A 14,702-nucleotide genomic window follows, 5' to 3' on the forward strand; every position below is an offset into this window, starting at 1 on the left:
AATTCCCATAAATCACAAACTAAACCATGAGGAATATGTGTATGTGATCTTACATGATGCACATATCTTGATTGGAGGCTCATGGGATAGATTTCTGACATGCTACAATCAACCTAGCAACAAACTTACTCAGTCTCATCTCTCGTGGTAGCAATTTATCCTATGAGATGACCAGTAAAAAGTCCAAAACCAATATAGAAAGAAAAGTAAAGTGAATGAGAGAAACACCCCCTGGGAGTTAAGTTGATGGTGCAGACTCCTTAATTAAACATGTGCCTAGGAGAACACTCTGCTCCACTGACACCGAATTGTGCATAGTTCCTAAGGATAATCTTGAATCCAATAAAAAGGGCAGTTTTTCAGTCATTGCTCCCTAAATCTGAAACAATTTACCACACTAAATAAGAACTAGCATGTTTAAATTCTTAAGAGTAGATTTAAGCCCATTTTATTAAGTTGTTCCTTTTAATGGTAAATTAGCAGAAATAATGATTATTATTATTATTAATATTATTATTATGCAACACCTGCTGCATCAAAAAGGTCACCTCTCTTTAAATCTGACAGTGATGAATTGGTGTCTCTATTGAAACTGGTTTTATCAGCCTCTTCATCACAAAGTCTAGAAGAAGAAAGGGATTTTAAAGAACATGGAGCCAGGCTAATAGATTTAAATAATTTTTCCTTAACTCTCGCCAGGCCACATGTGTGTGAGGAAAGAGAGATCCGTAATTTGATAATTTACATGTCACATAGCTGTTCATGTACTGTTTGGCTATGTTTACTCTACCTTTGGTTGCTTTATTTATTCCTTCACTGTTTACTTTTATACTGTTCATGGCTTATAATGTACAGTGATTTTCTTCAAGGAACTGTTTCTTACATGAAAAAGCCAGTTGGAGGGTGCAGCTGCCTTTCAGATGAACAAATTAAAAAGATTCAAAGATACCATGGTCTAGCCATTGCAAAGAACATTCTGCCAACCCCAAATCCATCAGACAGAGAGGTTAATGTAGCTTACACCATGAAAAAAGAACATTGTCACTATCTTACACCACTCTGTTTAGCCTACATTGTAAAGATCCAGCAAAGCAACAGATTTTCTCCTCCTGAGAAGAACTCTTGTCGTAAGTGGCAACCATATCTAGTAACAAGGCCGTTGACCTATAAAGGGGATGACTGCTTGCCCAGGGTTTTTCTGGGATTGTTGTACTTCACTTTCCATACATAAAGTGAAACAGAATTCTTGGAAAAGTGCATGTGTGGTGCTATACAGAACAATGCAAATAAGTGCATCAATTCTCTGGTTTAGGTTTGGTGTCTAAAGCATAAATGTTGTGGTGTGAAAGTAATTCACTGAGATGTGACTTTCCCAGTATTACACTTTAAATATGAAGCTGCTAACAGCTAAAAGAGTATCATAAACTGCTACATTTTTATTCAAGCATGTTAGTTTTTCCAGGCTCACATACTAGTAGATTTTGATCAATACGATTTTATTTGTTAATTAGTCCATTATTTCTTGACAATCACTGCAACTAGCTCTTATCCTCACTAATTGTAAATTATCTCAGAACAGACTTCTCAGAGAAAAAATAAGCTACTATATTATACTGTGCTGTTACTCAAGGATTCTGGAAGGATGTGAAGGGGAGGAACTTTTAAGGATACCAACAAGGAAAGCATTTCTAATTTAGAACAAGCATGCAGATGAGAAATTAATGCATGAAAGATGATCATCTGTAAAAACCAACAAGAACAACAAATGAAAACTGAAATTTGAGGAGATGCATCTGTACAAATACTGGTCAATTTGGATAACAAAGATGTGTGGTTAACAGCATTTAAAGATGTTTCCAAGTTTCCCTTCAACAACCACTCGATCTCCCTATGAGCACACTTGACACTACCCCCAGGCCTTGTAAGCTACAAATACCAAGTATAATGCTATCACTCAAGCACCAACCAAGTTCAAGGAAACTCAAACCTTCTAAATAGGGCTAACAAAGACGTGATTAACAACATTTAAAGATGTTCCCAAGTTTCTCTTTACCAACCATGTAACCTCCTTACCAACAGACTTGACACTATCACTATTAAGGAGAAAATTGTAGATCAAGAAGACATTGAGTTCATATCTACAAACTTATCCAATAGTGCAAACCTTCTTGGCTGCACTTAAATTAGTTTAGGTGTATCTTTGCCTAGTGCTCCTTTTTATTGCCCTCATCCCCTTTTGAAAGTGACCTCATAGAATACACTGTTGAGTAACATCAGTTTTACATAAATGTGTTTGGTAGCTTACATACTAACTGTTATAATATTGTAATTTTCACACCCTGTGCTGAATTTCATTTGCACGTGCTGCTAGACTCATTATATATTCAGTTTTCGTTTCTACCTTGGAGGCACTTGATAGGGATTAAATGTCTGTTCAGTAACCGCTTGAATGTGTGGATCGCTGTGTTATTACATGGTGGCAGCGGTGGCCGCTTCTGCTTCGTTTTTAACCATCTATGTTATACAGCATGCCCTGTGGCGATACCTCCAATGGACAGTCTGGTGCGGGAGCGCTGCCATCGTCGACCTTTCATCAGATTACTCTGCCGAAGTACCTTGACTTGAAACATAGTGGAGAAATTGCCAAAAACTGGAAGCTTTGGAAGGAGAAATATAACAATTATCTTGTCATTTCTCGTTTGGATCGGGAAACCCCAGAGTTTCAGTTGGCGATGTTCAAACATACAATCGGAGATGATGCATTGAAAGTCATCAAAACATTCAACTACGCCGAGGGGGAGAACTCGAGTGATTGGCACGTTGTTATGGGAAAAATGGAGAAGCATTGCATTGGCGAAGTCAACAAAATTTACGAACGATACTGTTTTAATACGCGAGACAAGCTTCCAACGGAGTAGGTTGATAGTTTTGTTGCCAAGTTGAGGAATCTGGCCAAAACATGTAATTTTTGCAATTGTTTGCAGGATAGTTTAATCCGTGATCACATTGTGCTTGGAATTAAAGACGAGCAGACAACCAAGACGTTACTGAGAATGAGAGATCTTACTCTGAATTGTTGCATCGATGTGTGTCGTAGTGAGGAAGTTGCTGAGTTGCAAATGAAGTCGTTATCTGGGCCGGTGGATAACATTAATCAAGTAAAGTCAAGTTCTAAAAAGCAGCGAGCTCCAACGCCAGTGGATGGGCAGTCGGCAAAGAAAATTTCCTGCAAATTTTGTGGCTATGACCATCAACCTGATAGGAAGATATGCCCCGCATGGGGAAAGAAGTGCAAGCGATGCAAGGAAAAGAATCATTTTGCCAAGAAGTGTAAGAAAGATCCTGTCCATAATATTGAGAGCAAAGAGGAGTTAGAGGAGATCAGCGTTGTACGAGTACAGGCTTTGAGAGGGAGAGCTGTGTATGCGAGGATGCTGGTTAGGCAGCCACCGGTGCAATTTCAAGTTGATTGTGGTGCAAGTGCAAATATTTTACCTCTGAGGTATGCTGAGGGTGAGGAACTCGACTTGTGTTCGCAAATGCTTGTCATGTGGAATGGAACTAAAGAGACGCCTGTCGGTTCCTGTGCGTTGCCTGTTGTGAATCGGAAAACTAATGAGAAGTACAAGGTCCGGTTTCTAGTTGTGAAAGAGGATTTGACCCCTCTGCTTGGCTTAAATTCAACGCAGAAAATGAAGCTGTTAACTGTACACAAGGAAAACTTCATTAATGTCGTGGAGAATGCAAATGATGACCTCACAGCTAATTACGCGGATGTCTTTAACAAAGGTCTCAGAACACTTCCAGGAAAAGTTCACCTGCAAGTTGACTCAGATTGCAAGCCTGTTATCCTTCCAGCAAGAAAAGTCCCTGTGTCTGTTCGGGAGAAGTTCAAAGAAGAGCTCCAAAGGTTGGAACGTCTTAAAGTTATCACTCCTGTTGATGAACCGACCGAGTGGGTTAGTCCGATTGTTGTAGCTGTAAAGAAGTCTGGCGAACTGCGTGTTTGTATTGACCCGCGACCACTTAACACTGTCTTGAAGAGGGAACGTTATCAAATTCCCGTCATTGATGATTTGTTGCCCGACTTGACAGATGCACGTGTGTTTACAAAGGTTGATTTAGCCTCTGCCTTTTGGCATCTGGAGTTAGATCGCGAGTCTAGTATGCTCATGACATTTGCTATGCCATATGGGCGATATCATTGGCTCCATTTGCCGTTTGGTCTCAGTGTTTCGAGTGAAATTTTTCAGAAACGTCTCCATCAAGAGTTACAAGGCCTCCGGGGTGTAAAGTGTATTGCAGATGATATTCTCATCCATGGCACGGGTGAGGCTGATCATGACAGCAATCTAGATGGATTCATGCGCAGATGTCAGCAGAAAGGTACCAAGCTCAATACCGAGAAGTTAGAGTACAAGTGTAAAGAGGTTCCATTTCATGGGCACCTGCTAACCACAGAGGGTCTAAAGCCAGATCCAGAGAAAGTGAGAGCAATCGTCGAGATGCCACGCCCAAAGGACCGAGGTGATATTTTACGCCTGAATGGAATGGTCAATTATCTTAGCCATTTTCTACCCCACTTATTTGATGTGATGAAGCCTCTACGAGATCTTCCCCATAAAGATGCAGCATGGTGTTGGGATGATTTGCAAGAGAAGGTTTGGAATGATGTCAAGACATTGATTGCATCACCACCCGTTCTAGCCTACTACAAGCCCACTTAAGTGCTTGAAATCCAGTGTGATAGCAGCCAGAGTGGTTTACATGCAGCTTTAATACAGAATGGTCACCCAATTGCGTACTCTAGTAGAGCCTTAACAGAGGCGGAATCTCGCTATGCGCAGATTGAAAAGGAGATGTTGGCAATCGTGTTTTCAGTAGAGAAGTTCAATGACTTTACCTTCGGTAGAAGAACTGTTGTCCATACTGACCATAAGCCAATTGAGTCAATTTTCATGAAACCACTTCATCGCGCTCCGTTCAGGATGGTCTGATTTTTAAGGGAGATAGGGTAGTGGTGCCCAAGGCTGCAAGGAGTGGTTTCCTCAAAAGTATTCACAATTCGCACCTTGGAGTTAATGGTTGCCATAACAGAATGCGTGAGTGTCTTTATTGGCCTGGGATGACAGGAGATATCAAGAACTATGTGTCAACATGTGAAGCCTGCAGAGAGTACGAACAGGGTCAAAGGAAGGAAACACTCATCAGCCACGAAGCACCTAGTCGGCTGTGGCAGTTTGTTGCAGCAGACCTATTTGAGTTAAATGGAAAAAGTTACTTTGTGACTGTGGACTATTTTAGTGATTTATTCGAGCTCAACCATCTGAGAAGTACATCCTCTGTCTACGTCATCAAGCATTCCTGAGCAACTCGTTACTGATAACGGGTCTCGTGCGATTTCCTGAAATTCTCTAAAGAGTGGGATTTTGAGCACAGAACCAGCAGTCCGTATCATAGTCAGTCAAATGGAAAGGCTGAGAGCGCCGTTAAGTAAGCGAAGAAAATTCTGTTAAAGTGCAGCAAGACTGGTTCAGACACATTTCTCGCTTTACTAGACCACAGAAACACACCGCCTGCGAGTATGCAAATCAGCCCAGCACAGCGGCTATTTAGCAGAAGGACAAGAAGTCTGCTCCCAATGACTGCTGCATTATTAAAGCCATCTGTTTCAGATGAGAACGTGACACATACCAAGCTTCATCACCGCCAGCAGCATCAAGCCAAGTACAACAACAGAGGCGCACGAGACCTCCAGCCCTTAGAGCCCGGAGATACTGTGCGAGTTGAGCCCTGGCGGGCGGGAAGAAAAGAGTGGCAAAAGGGTGTCATAAAGAGTCACCTTGACAAAAGATCTTACGAGGTTGAGTTGCCTCAAGGACTCCTTCGACGAAATCGTGTTGAGCTATGCAAGTCTAATGAAGCGCCTATCAAAGTTGAAGATGACGATGTCATAGAGGTGCGCAAGCAGTCATCCACAGAGACACGCGAAGATACACATGAACAGGCACCTCCAGATACACGTGTGGAAGCATTCGACCAGCCGCGCGATCCGTTGTCTTCGGTGCCAGATGTACCTAAGTCCATTACAGGCACCGAGAAGGTCCACACACAAAATGAATGAAATGAATGTACAATTTCAGGTGCCTATCATCTAACATTCAATCAATAAACAGATGAAAACTGCCTTTTCCCTACAATTTCAGCCATACATGTATCATAAGGAACACTATTTTTCATAGAACTAATGTTTTATCTTAAAACACTGTCTATGTATGTATATAACTGTAGCTAAGATTTGATCTTTGGAGACTTTTAAATATTATCATAAATCTCTTTTTAGTGTGTAGTCTATGTGTACTGTACCTCCACTATAAACAGGTAACTTATTGCAGTTCCCTGACATTTTTTAGCTGCTTAGTTATTCCAGGGTACTGGTACCTTCTAGTTGTCATAATGTGTTTGTTTCCATTATACCAGAAAGAGCATTTTCCTCCTTGTTTTTGCCATTACTTTAATCCCTGGAGTTCTTTTGTTCCCATAAATCACAAACCAAACCACGAGGAATATGTGAATGTGATCTTATGTGATGCACATATCTTGATTGGAGGCTCATGGGATATTGCGCAATATCATCTTTCATGGTAGCGATTTGTCCTCTGAGATGACTGCTAAATAGTCTAAAACCAATATAGAAAGAAAAGTAAGGCAAATTAGAGAAACACATGCCGGGAGTTAAGTTGAGGATACAGACTTGTTAATTGAACATGCATCTAGGAGAACACTCGACCCCACAAACAAGGAATTGTGCATGGTTCCTAAGGATAATCTTGAGTCCTGTAAAAAGTGTAGCTTTTCAGTCCATGCTCTCCAACAATTTACTAGACCAAAAAAGAACTACAGCATGTTTAAGTTATGTAAAGAGTAAAACTAAGACCATTTTATTTAGTTGTTCCTTTCAAATTTTTCTCACCTGAGGTCTGTTTTCATATGAACAAATAGTAAACTTATGATGTAATTTAGAAGATTTTTAAACAAATTTAGTGAGCATTATTGGTTAATAAACAGAAAAAATGAATCATTCTTATTATCATGCAACACCTGCTACACAAAAGAGGTCATCTCTCTTTGAATCTGACATCAATCAACTGATCATAGGTTAAAATTAGTTCTACCTCATTATCATGCTGTAAGATCACATGAGATAGCAAGCGCATGCGCCAACTCAGGGCAAGCTTATGCCTTCTTTGTCCAAGCACGTTTTTTATCTAAGGACAAAGACGCTGTATTATTTGCTGAAAATGGACAACAATCCACCTCTAACCCCTCCTAAATAGGTCAGGGGTAAGGAAGAATCCTCTAAGGGGGATACTCAAATTGATGAGGTGAATAAATCAGCTGGAAATCCAGCCTCACAAAAAGGCAGGAAAAGGCCTTCAAGCCTAAGGGATTCAACAAATGCAGGTTTCAATGACTAGAACAATTTGATTGCATCATGTTCAGGTGGCAACAGTGAGGAGGACTCGGCTGATGATTGTGACTCAAGCATGTCTAAGGACGAAAATGAATCACTTGTCAAGGAAGAGCCACCCACCAAGAAAAAGGGACTGAATGAACAAGGAAAGAACAGCAATCCCCTGATTACTAAGCTGACCAAAACCTAAATAGATTTGCTGGTAGGCTGTGGGATTTTGTTTCAATGTGGATGAGTATCACAGCAGACTAAAATATACTGGAAATGGTACAGCACTGCCATCTAGAAATTGAAAATCCCACTCAACTGAGGCCAAGGATTGAAATTCAGTTTGATTCCAATGAGGAAGAAATAATTACTTCAGAAATTGCTCACCTGCTTGAATTAGGTGTCATTGAGCCTTCTGTATACACTCCAGACAAATACATTTCCACTATATTTGTCAGGAAAAAACCACATCATTTTGAATTTAAAGGGGCTTAAGAAGCACATAGAGAAACACCATTTCAAAATGCGACTGCTGTGTGACTCATGACTCCAAATTGTTTCATAGCATCAATCAATTTCAAAGATGCCTACTACTCAGTTCCCATTGCTGGGGAACATTGCAAGTATCTGAGATTTTGCTGGGAGGGTTTTCTCTACCAGTACACATGTATGCCAAATGGGCTTTCATCTGCACCAAGGTGTTTTACCAAGCTGTTGAAACCAGTATACTCTACCTTAAAGACAGAAAGGTCACCTAAATGTGGGGTACATAGATGATTCATACCTCCAGGGTAGAGATACCAATGAACGCCTGCTTAATATCTTGATATACAGACATTATTTACGAGCTTGGGGTTTGTAATTAAAATGCAGAAATCATCTGTCATACCAGCTCAGCCAATCACATTTTTAGGTTTTGTCCTTGACTCTGTCAATGACAATTGCCCTCACTGACGACAAAAAAACCAAAGTGAAAGCTAAATGTACAGCAATGCAACATAAACATGAAATCACTACCACTGAGCTAACCCAATTAGTTGGCACACTTGTCTCCAGCTTACCTAGGATATAGTTTGAGAAACTCACTACAGGAATCTAGAAATAGAAAAGAGCTTGGCCCTCAAAGAGCATAAGGGTAGCTATAAGGCTCTCAAAAATTCAACCCAAAAAATCACCCTCAACCTATACATGAGTCATACAAAAAGACCTGACCCAAGCAATCCAACAAATTAGCATAACAATTGCCTGAAGTCAGTTAGGAAAACCAAGTTTACAAAACCAGTTCTATTTGTGTTCAAGTTTCGTCGTTAATTTGCTTAAACACAAAGTTACTGGAGCTGATTTCTATTGTGCCTTATGATCTGTAGAGCAGACTTTTTCTTACAGCTTCACTGCTGTTTACGGCACTGAACTTTTGTTTACATAGAATTATTTCAGAAGCTTGGTGACCTAGCAAATGCTGTTGTCTCGTGCAGTCTTGTTTAATATGTGCTATCCTTTGAAGCTCTCCATTATTCCTTCAGTCTACTAAATCTCCTTTCAAACTCAACATTAAGATAAAGGTTGGTTAATTCAATGCAACAAGATTTCATTTTCACTGCAATTTAAAAATACTTCCCTAGTAAATCAAAGTGCTCATGTATGCTGAAATCATGGTGACAAACAAGTGCTAATAAACTTCACAGCACAGTTTATACTTTGCTCTGCAGTTTTTTTACTTCACCTTGTTTTCAATACATTCTCAGAAATAAGAGATTAACTTTTTAAGCAATTTCTCTCAGTCTTAATTTTGTTTCAAACAAGAGATGATGAAAATCCAATTTCTGACCTTGAAAATTGGGGGTTGACTTATACACAAGTGTAACTTACACAAAAGTAAATACAGTAAAAGATAGTGCCATTTTTCACGCCAATTTTAAGCATGCAAAATAGAATCGAAATTCAGCTTAAGGAATGTAATTCCTTTTCTTTGAACATGTCTGTAAGATAAACCATTAGAGTTAATTAAAGGGATATGTACAGGCTATGAGGTAGCATAGAATCATTTGGACTCTGTTTATGTAGATCCAAGGTTTGTGTCCAATACCATCACTCAAGACATAATTAAGTTTACAGCTTTGCAACCTGGAGAGGATGCAAGATTTTGCCACTTAGTTCACTAGTTAAGTGAAGGTTTAACACTCTGAAGGAAGCCAGAAGTCAAAATGACATTGACAACAATCACATGCTATCCATTATGGAGCAGAAATTGTGTTCAGATAATTGAAAGGTTTGGTCATGAGACTTGGAGAATGAGGGAGAAAAAGCAACTTTAGAGTGACTGATGACATGAGCGGATGTTGAGATAAAATCATACTTGCGTGCTACTGCCACATCAAGATCTAGTAGATCAGTTTATGCCTTTCAATTCGACACACCCGACTAGAGGTGGTACAAATGCTGGTACTGTAAAAATTTGTCCCATTGGCCAGACACATGCCCCAAACTTTCTGCAGTCAGAATTAACTGGTGTATCAAGGTCGCTAAAGAAAACCATGTTTACTTTAGTTGTAAGAAAGCAGTCAGAAGAAAGCATAGAGTTGATAACTGTAGGAGACATCAAAAGTGTACAAAGACTGAGAATGGAAGGGAATGCATGCATTTTCATCACCCATTAGTTCACAAGAGCACTGCAGTTGAAGTTGGCGTCGTGTAACTCTCCAAGCCACATTATACTCTTTTGCAGGTGATAACATGCAAGATTTATAATCAAAATGGGTTCCAAAAGCAAAGAAACACTCCCCTTGACTCTGGAGCACAGATAAGCCTAGTCCACAAAGGAACAGTAGTTGCACTGGCACTCAAAGGAAACAACACCACTGTAACACTTACAAAAGTGGGAGTAGAAGAGGAGACAATCAAGACTAAAGTTTACAAAGTTCCTGCGTCATCACCAGAGAGCACTGAGATGCTCTCAATCAGGGCAGTTGGAATCCTGTGCATCAGGGAAGAAGTGACAGCAATACAGCCTAAACCAATCACCAAGTTTCTTGGACAGGAGCACAAAAAGATACCTAGAGGCAATGGTCCTGTTGATTTACTGATAGGAAACAATCATGTCCAGATGCATACTGGATCAGGCAAACTAGACAGTCAATTACAAGAAAAACACCTCTAAGTTCGGTTTTTGGAGGACAATCAGGAGAAACACAATTGAATGGCTACATCTCCCATGTAAGATTTGCTGCGCCAGTAGAGATGTCAGGTTTTTGTAAGACTGAGGCAATAGGAGTGGAAGTTAAACTGTAGCTAATGCCAAGCTACAAGAGACACCTGGTAATTTCACGAGTTTCTTAGCACGCATTTGCAAAAAACACGAGTGCTTTTAAACCATAGTACAAATGTCAGATTCAAAGCAGTCAAACTTATCTTGTTAGTTTTCAACTAAAATGGAACATCTTATTCAACATCTTACTGATACAGAAAGAACTTAAAAGTTGGTTTACTGATTGGAACAAATTGTCCAAGGGCCATTAAACCATGAGAGATAATGCCTGGCTCTGATAATAATCCATATGGAATAAGGGCTCATCTTAGTTGAGGCATTATTGGAAGAGTATGCCTTTCTCATTTACATGAAAGTCAGGGAATTTGGACGAACAGGATCATGACAAGAGAACTGACTAGTACTTACAAATGTGGCAGGCCCTGTTGTGGTACGATATTTGTTCTGAAATCTTGCATCAAGAAATTCTTCAATCCAGGTAAAGTAAACAAATTATTTGAGTTAGATTTTCAAGAATGAGCGACCATTGTCTGTTAAAGACCTAAAGTTCCTCAAAATCCTTGGTGACAAAATCCACAAGCAAGAAAACAAATACTATGAGATGCTGCTACCTCTATGCTTACAAGTGGAGCATCCAAAAAACAGTTTGCCATGTGATTTACATGATCTATCATTCATGTAACATTCGTGAAATAAACAAAAGATTTCAAAATGCACTCCTTTACTGGAGTTAAGTCAAGAAAACAAATGATGAGAAATACTTGTTAAACATACTAAGAATAAAGCCTAAGTTTAGTTTTATAACAGCAAAAGACAAAACATAAGCCTGTTCTGATCAGTGTCTTCCGATGCTATTGTAATAGTAGATTTTTCCACACCATTTTTGACTTAAACAGTGCACACATTTTAGGCCAATATGGTATCCAAATGTTTCTTTAGTTTTTGCAGTTTACATTCACACATAATCAAATTTTAAATCCATCATTAACGCATGAAGTTTGGATGGTGTGAAATCAGCTGGCAATAAGCAGTCTGCTGCAGACTCAGCCTTGCTGCTTTCTCCATCTTCATGCAAAAACTAACAAGAATTCGGATGAACTAACAAGAATTCCATGTTTTGCCAGCTTGTTTTGAATCTTCACTCTCGTCATCTTATCATTCTTAATATCTGTTGATCTATGAAAGCTCTTATTCCATAGACAGCTTTTTTGGGTCTCCCTGAGCAAGGTAAATTTGCTACAGAGCCAGTAAGACACAGCTTCTTGATTAAGCAAGTGATACCTGAAAGGCTTATTCATAACCCTTCACTTTTCAAGACTTTAAAAAAAGAAAATGTTTAATTCTACTGGTGGTCTGGTAAAGAGGCCAAACAAAGTGCTTGACTTCAAGGGCCTTTATCTAGTAAACTGACTTAGGAACAACTCCAGACTCTGACCCCATTGCTCTGGGGGCAGATGACCCTGGTATAGTTAGAAGAAGAGTGAGAGTCAGGGCAGTGGCGAAGCCAGAAAATCTCCAGACCTCTAATTGTAGCATATACTCGTTTGTGATAGACTTCAAGCCCTTTTTGAACTAAGCGATATCCTGTTGCACGAACGGTGCAAAACTTCTGGTGGATACCAGCATAAACACAAGCTCAAAGGGGCTGTGTAGTTTTCTTGCATAAGTTTCCGAAAATACATCCAATGAGTCATCAATTCCCCCCTGCCCTCAATAAACTAAAAGTAGCAACAGTAGCAATGTCAATGTGATAACAGCACTCCAGCGATATTACTAAAGTACACAAATTTTATTGAATTAGATGGTAGCGAATCTAAGTGCTGTGTGAAAGTCGATGCATACAAATATTCATTTACAATGCTGATGTCGGTTATTTGCCATTGAGTGAAATGGGTCATATAACAATGCCGCACTTAACTAAATAATTTTTTCCCTATTAAAATCTCTATTTGAGATTAATTATATCAAATGACTATGAACTCACTCGTTTTCTGTTTGACTGGCTCAAAGATGATAGCCTCTGCCTTTGGAATCTCTGAGGAAAGGAGCAATTTGCAATAGCATCTCAGTAGTTTCTCCTGTTGCAAAACTAGATTTCAAAATTTTCACAGAGGACAAAATGAATCCTTATGGTTGGAATTTAAACCCAATGGCAAGCTATCCTTCTGAACAACTGAATTCTGTAAGGCGCTGGAACATCCCCCCTTACGATGACCAATTTAGACCATCTAGAGAGTAAGGAGGCACCAAAAGACAGCTGAAAAATGCCAGCAAAAGATCAAGTATTTGATTGACAAATATAAAGATGCAGAGTCGTGGAACAAGAGTCAGACAGAAGGTCACATACGTAAAAGTGTTTTCTATGACAAAATAGACTGAGTTCTTGGAACACGAGATATTGTTACCATGAAACACTTGGTCAAAGCAGAGACAAGCACTGCTTCTATGAGTGCAAACCCTCTAAGTGATCATGATGGCTCACCGCGAAGCACGAGTGGAACACCAAGTTCTTAAGAAAGTAGCATTGCTTCTAGTGGCAATGAAATCTTGGATGCCAAAGTCAATCTGGCCACTCCCAGCAAACAGTGCCAGAAAGAAAGGAAGTGCACAATGAAAGGAAAAGTAGCGCCCAAAGACACTGGAGAGGAAGAGGCAGTTTCCATCAAGAAAAGCCTTGAATCCATAGAAAGCAAGGTGAAAAGCTCCCTGCTATTATGGAGGGTATGCTGCAGAACCATGGTAAAGAAATTGGAAATGGGCTCTCTTCTGGAAGCCATAAAGGATAAAAAATAGATGCCTAGCAGTTTACCTTTTTAACAATGGACTGTTCAGTCTGATGATTCATCTTGTTGTTGCTTGTAGAGTTTACAGTTGCAAAGATATATTGGATTTTTTTTTTCAATTTCATTGCTTTTACTTTGTTAAAATAATTTTTGAGTAAAGAAACTGTTGTGATTACTATAACATGGTTTGATTTAGTTTACAATATAAAATAGTTTCGTCTTTTTGATAGTTTACAATCGTGGGAACATATTTGAGTTCCATTCCAAATGATTAGACTTGACTTATTAAAATAGTTTTTGAGTGATGGATGGATCACGGATAACATGCCTTGATTCAATTTATTGAAATTTCAATCATTATTCAATGAAGTCAAAGTGTAAAAGTAAAAAACTAAGAACACGACAGCAATAGCAAGTAATCATAACTTAATTCTCAATTTTTTTTAATAAAGTTCATTGAAATTGTAATATTGTATGAACTTTTTGGATTCATAAGTTATATTTGTTATCAATTAAATGTTGTGGTTAAGTCACGCATTTGCAATGTACTCTCTTAACACACTTCAAACGTCATCCCCATCCCTTGTAACATCCTTGTTGCTTTCATGTCCTTGATCTCGAGGGTCATGATTTCATCATCATTCCATTCATCTTGATTCAGCAGATAAAAGTTGTGAAGGACTGCACAAGTAACAGTGATTTTGTTGGCAAATGAAATCTTACTTTCCAGCCATTTCCCCAGTATACGCCAGCAATTTTTTAGCATCCCAAAAGTGCACTCTACTGCAACCCTGGCACCGGACAAAGCTTTATCGAAAGCTATTTCCTCTGGATCTCTCATTGCTTCAGGAAATGGCTTTTGAAGCCAAGAGGCAAGTGGGTATGCACTGTCTCCAATTAGATTGAGTTTGATATCATTACCCCCAATTTGCACAGAAGGACCCATCAGAATCTGATTGTGCTCTGCAAGATCAAATATTGTACTATTTCGTAGAACTCTCACATCATGCATACTGCCTGGAGAGCCAGATGCAAAGTCAAGGAAGTGTTTCTTGCCATCGACAATAGCTTGAACAATGAAGTTGTGTTGTTGGTAGCAAGTGAAATAGTCCACCACAGTGTATGGAGGAGCAGCTATTCTGATATGGGATCCATCAATTGCAACAACAAAGTTCGGGAGATCAAAAAACAT

The 14,702-nt window shown here is 39.3% G+C and overlaps 1 protein-coding gene across 1 annotated transcript; it reads right to left on the bottom strand.

The window, feature by feature from the left end:
* Positions 1 to 14,063: 14,063 nt before the first annotated feature.
* LOC131778189 (uncharacterized) lies at positions 14,064 to 14,702 on the bottom strand. Its single transcript, XM_059094573.2, has one exon. The coding sequence runs from the start codon at positions 14,700 to 14,702 to the stop codon at positions 14,064 to 14,066; it is 639 nt and encodes a 212-aa protein (XP_058950556.2).

Source organism: Pocillopora verrucosa, chromosome 9 (assembly GCF_036669915.1).
Source record: "Pocillopora verrucosa isolate sample1 chromosome 9, ASM3666991v2, whole genome shotgun sequence".
In the NCBI taxonomy this organism is placed as follows: Eukaryota; Metazoa; Cnidaria; class Anthozoa; order Scleractinia; family Pocilloporidae; genus Pocillopora; species Pocillopora verrucosa.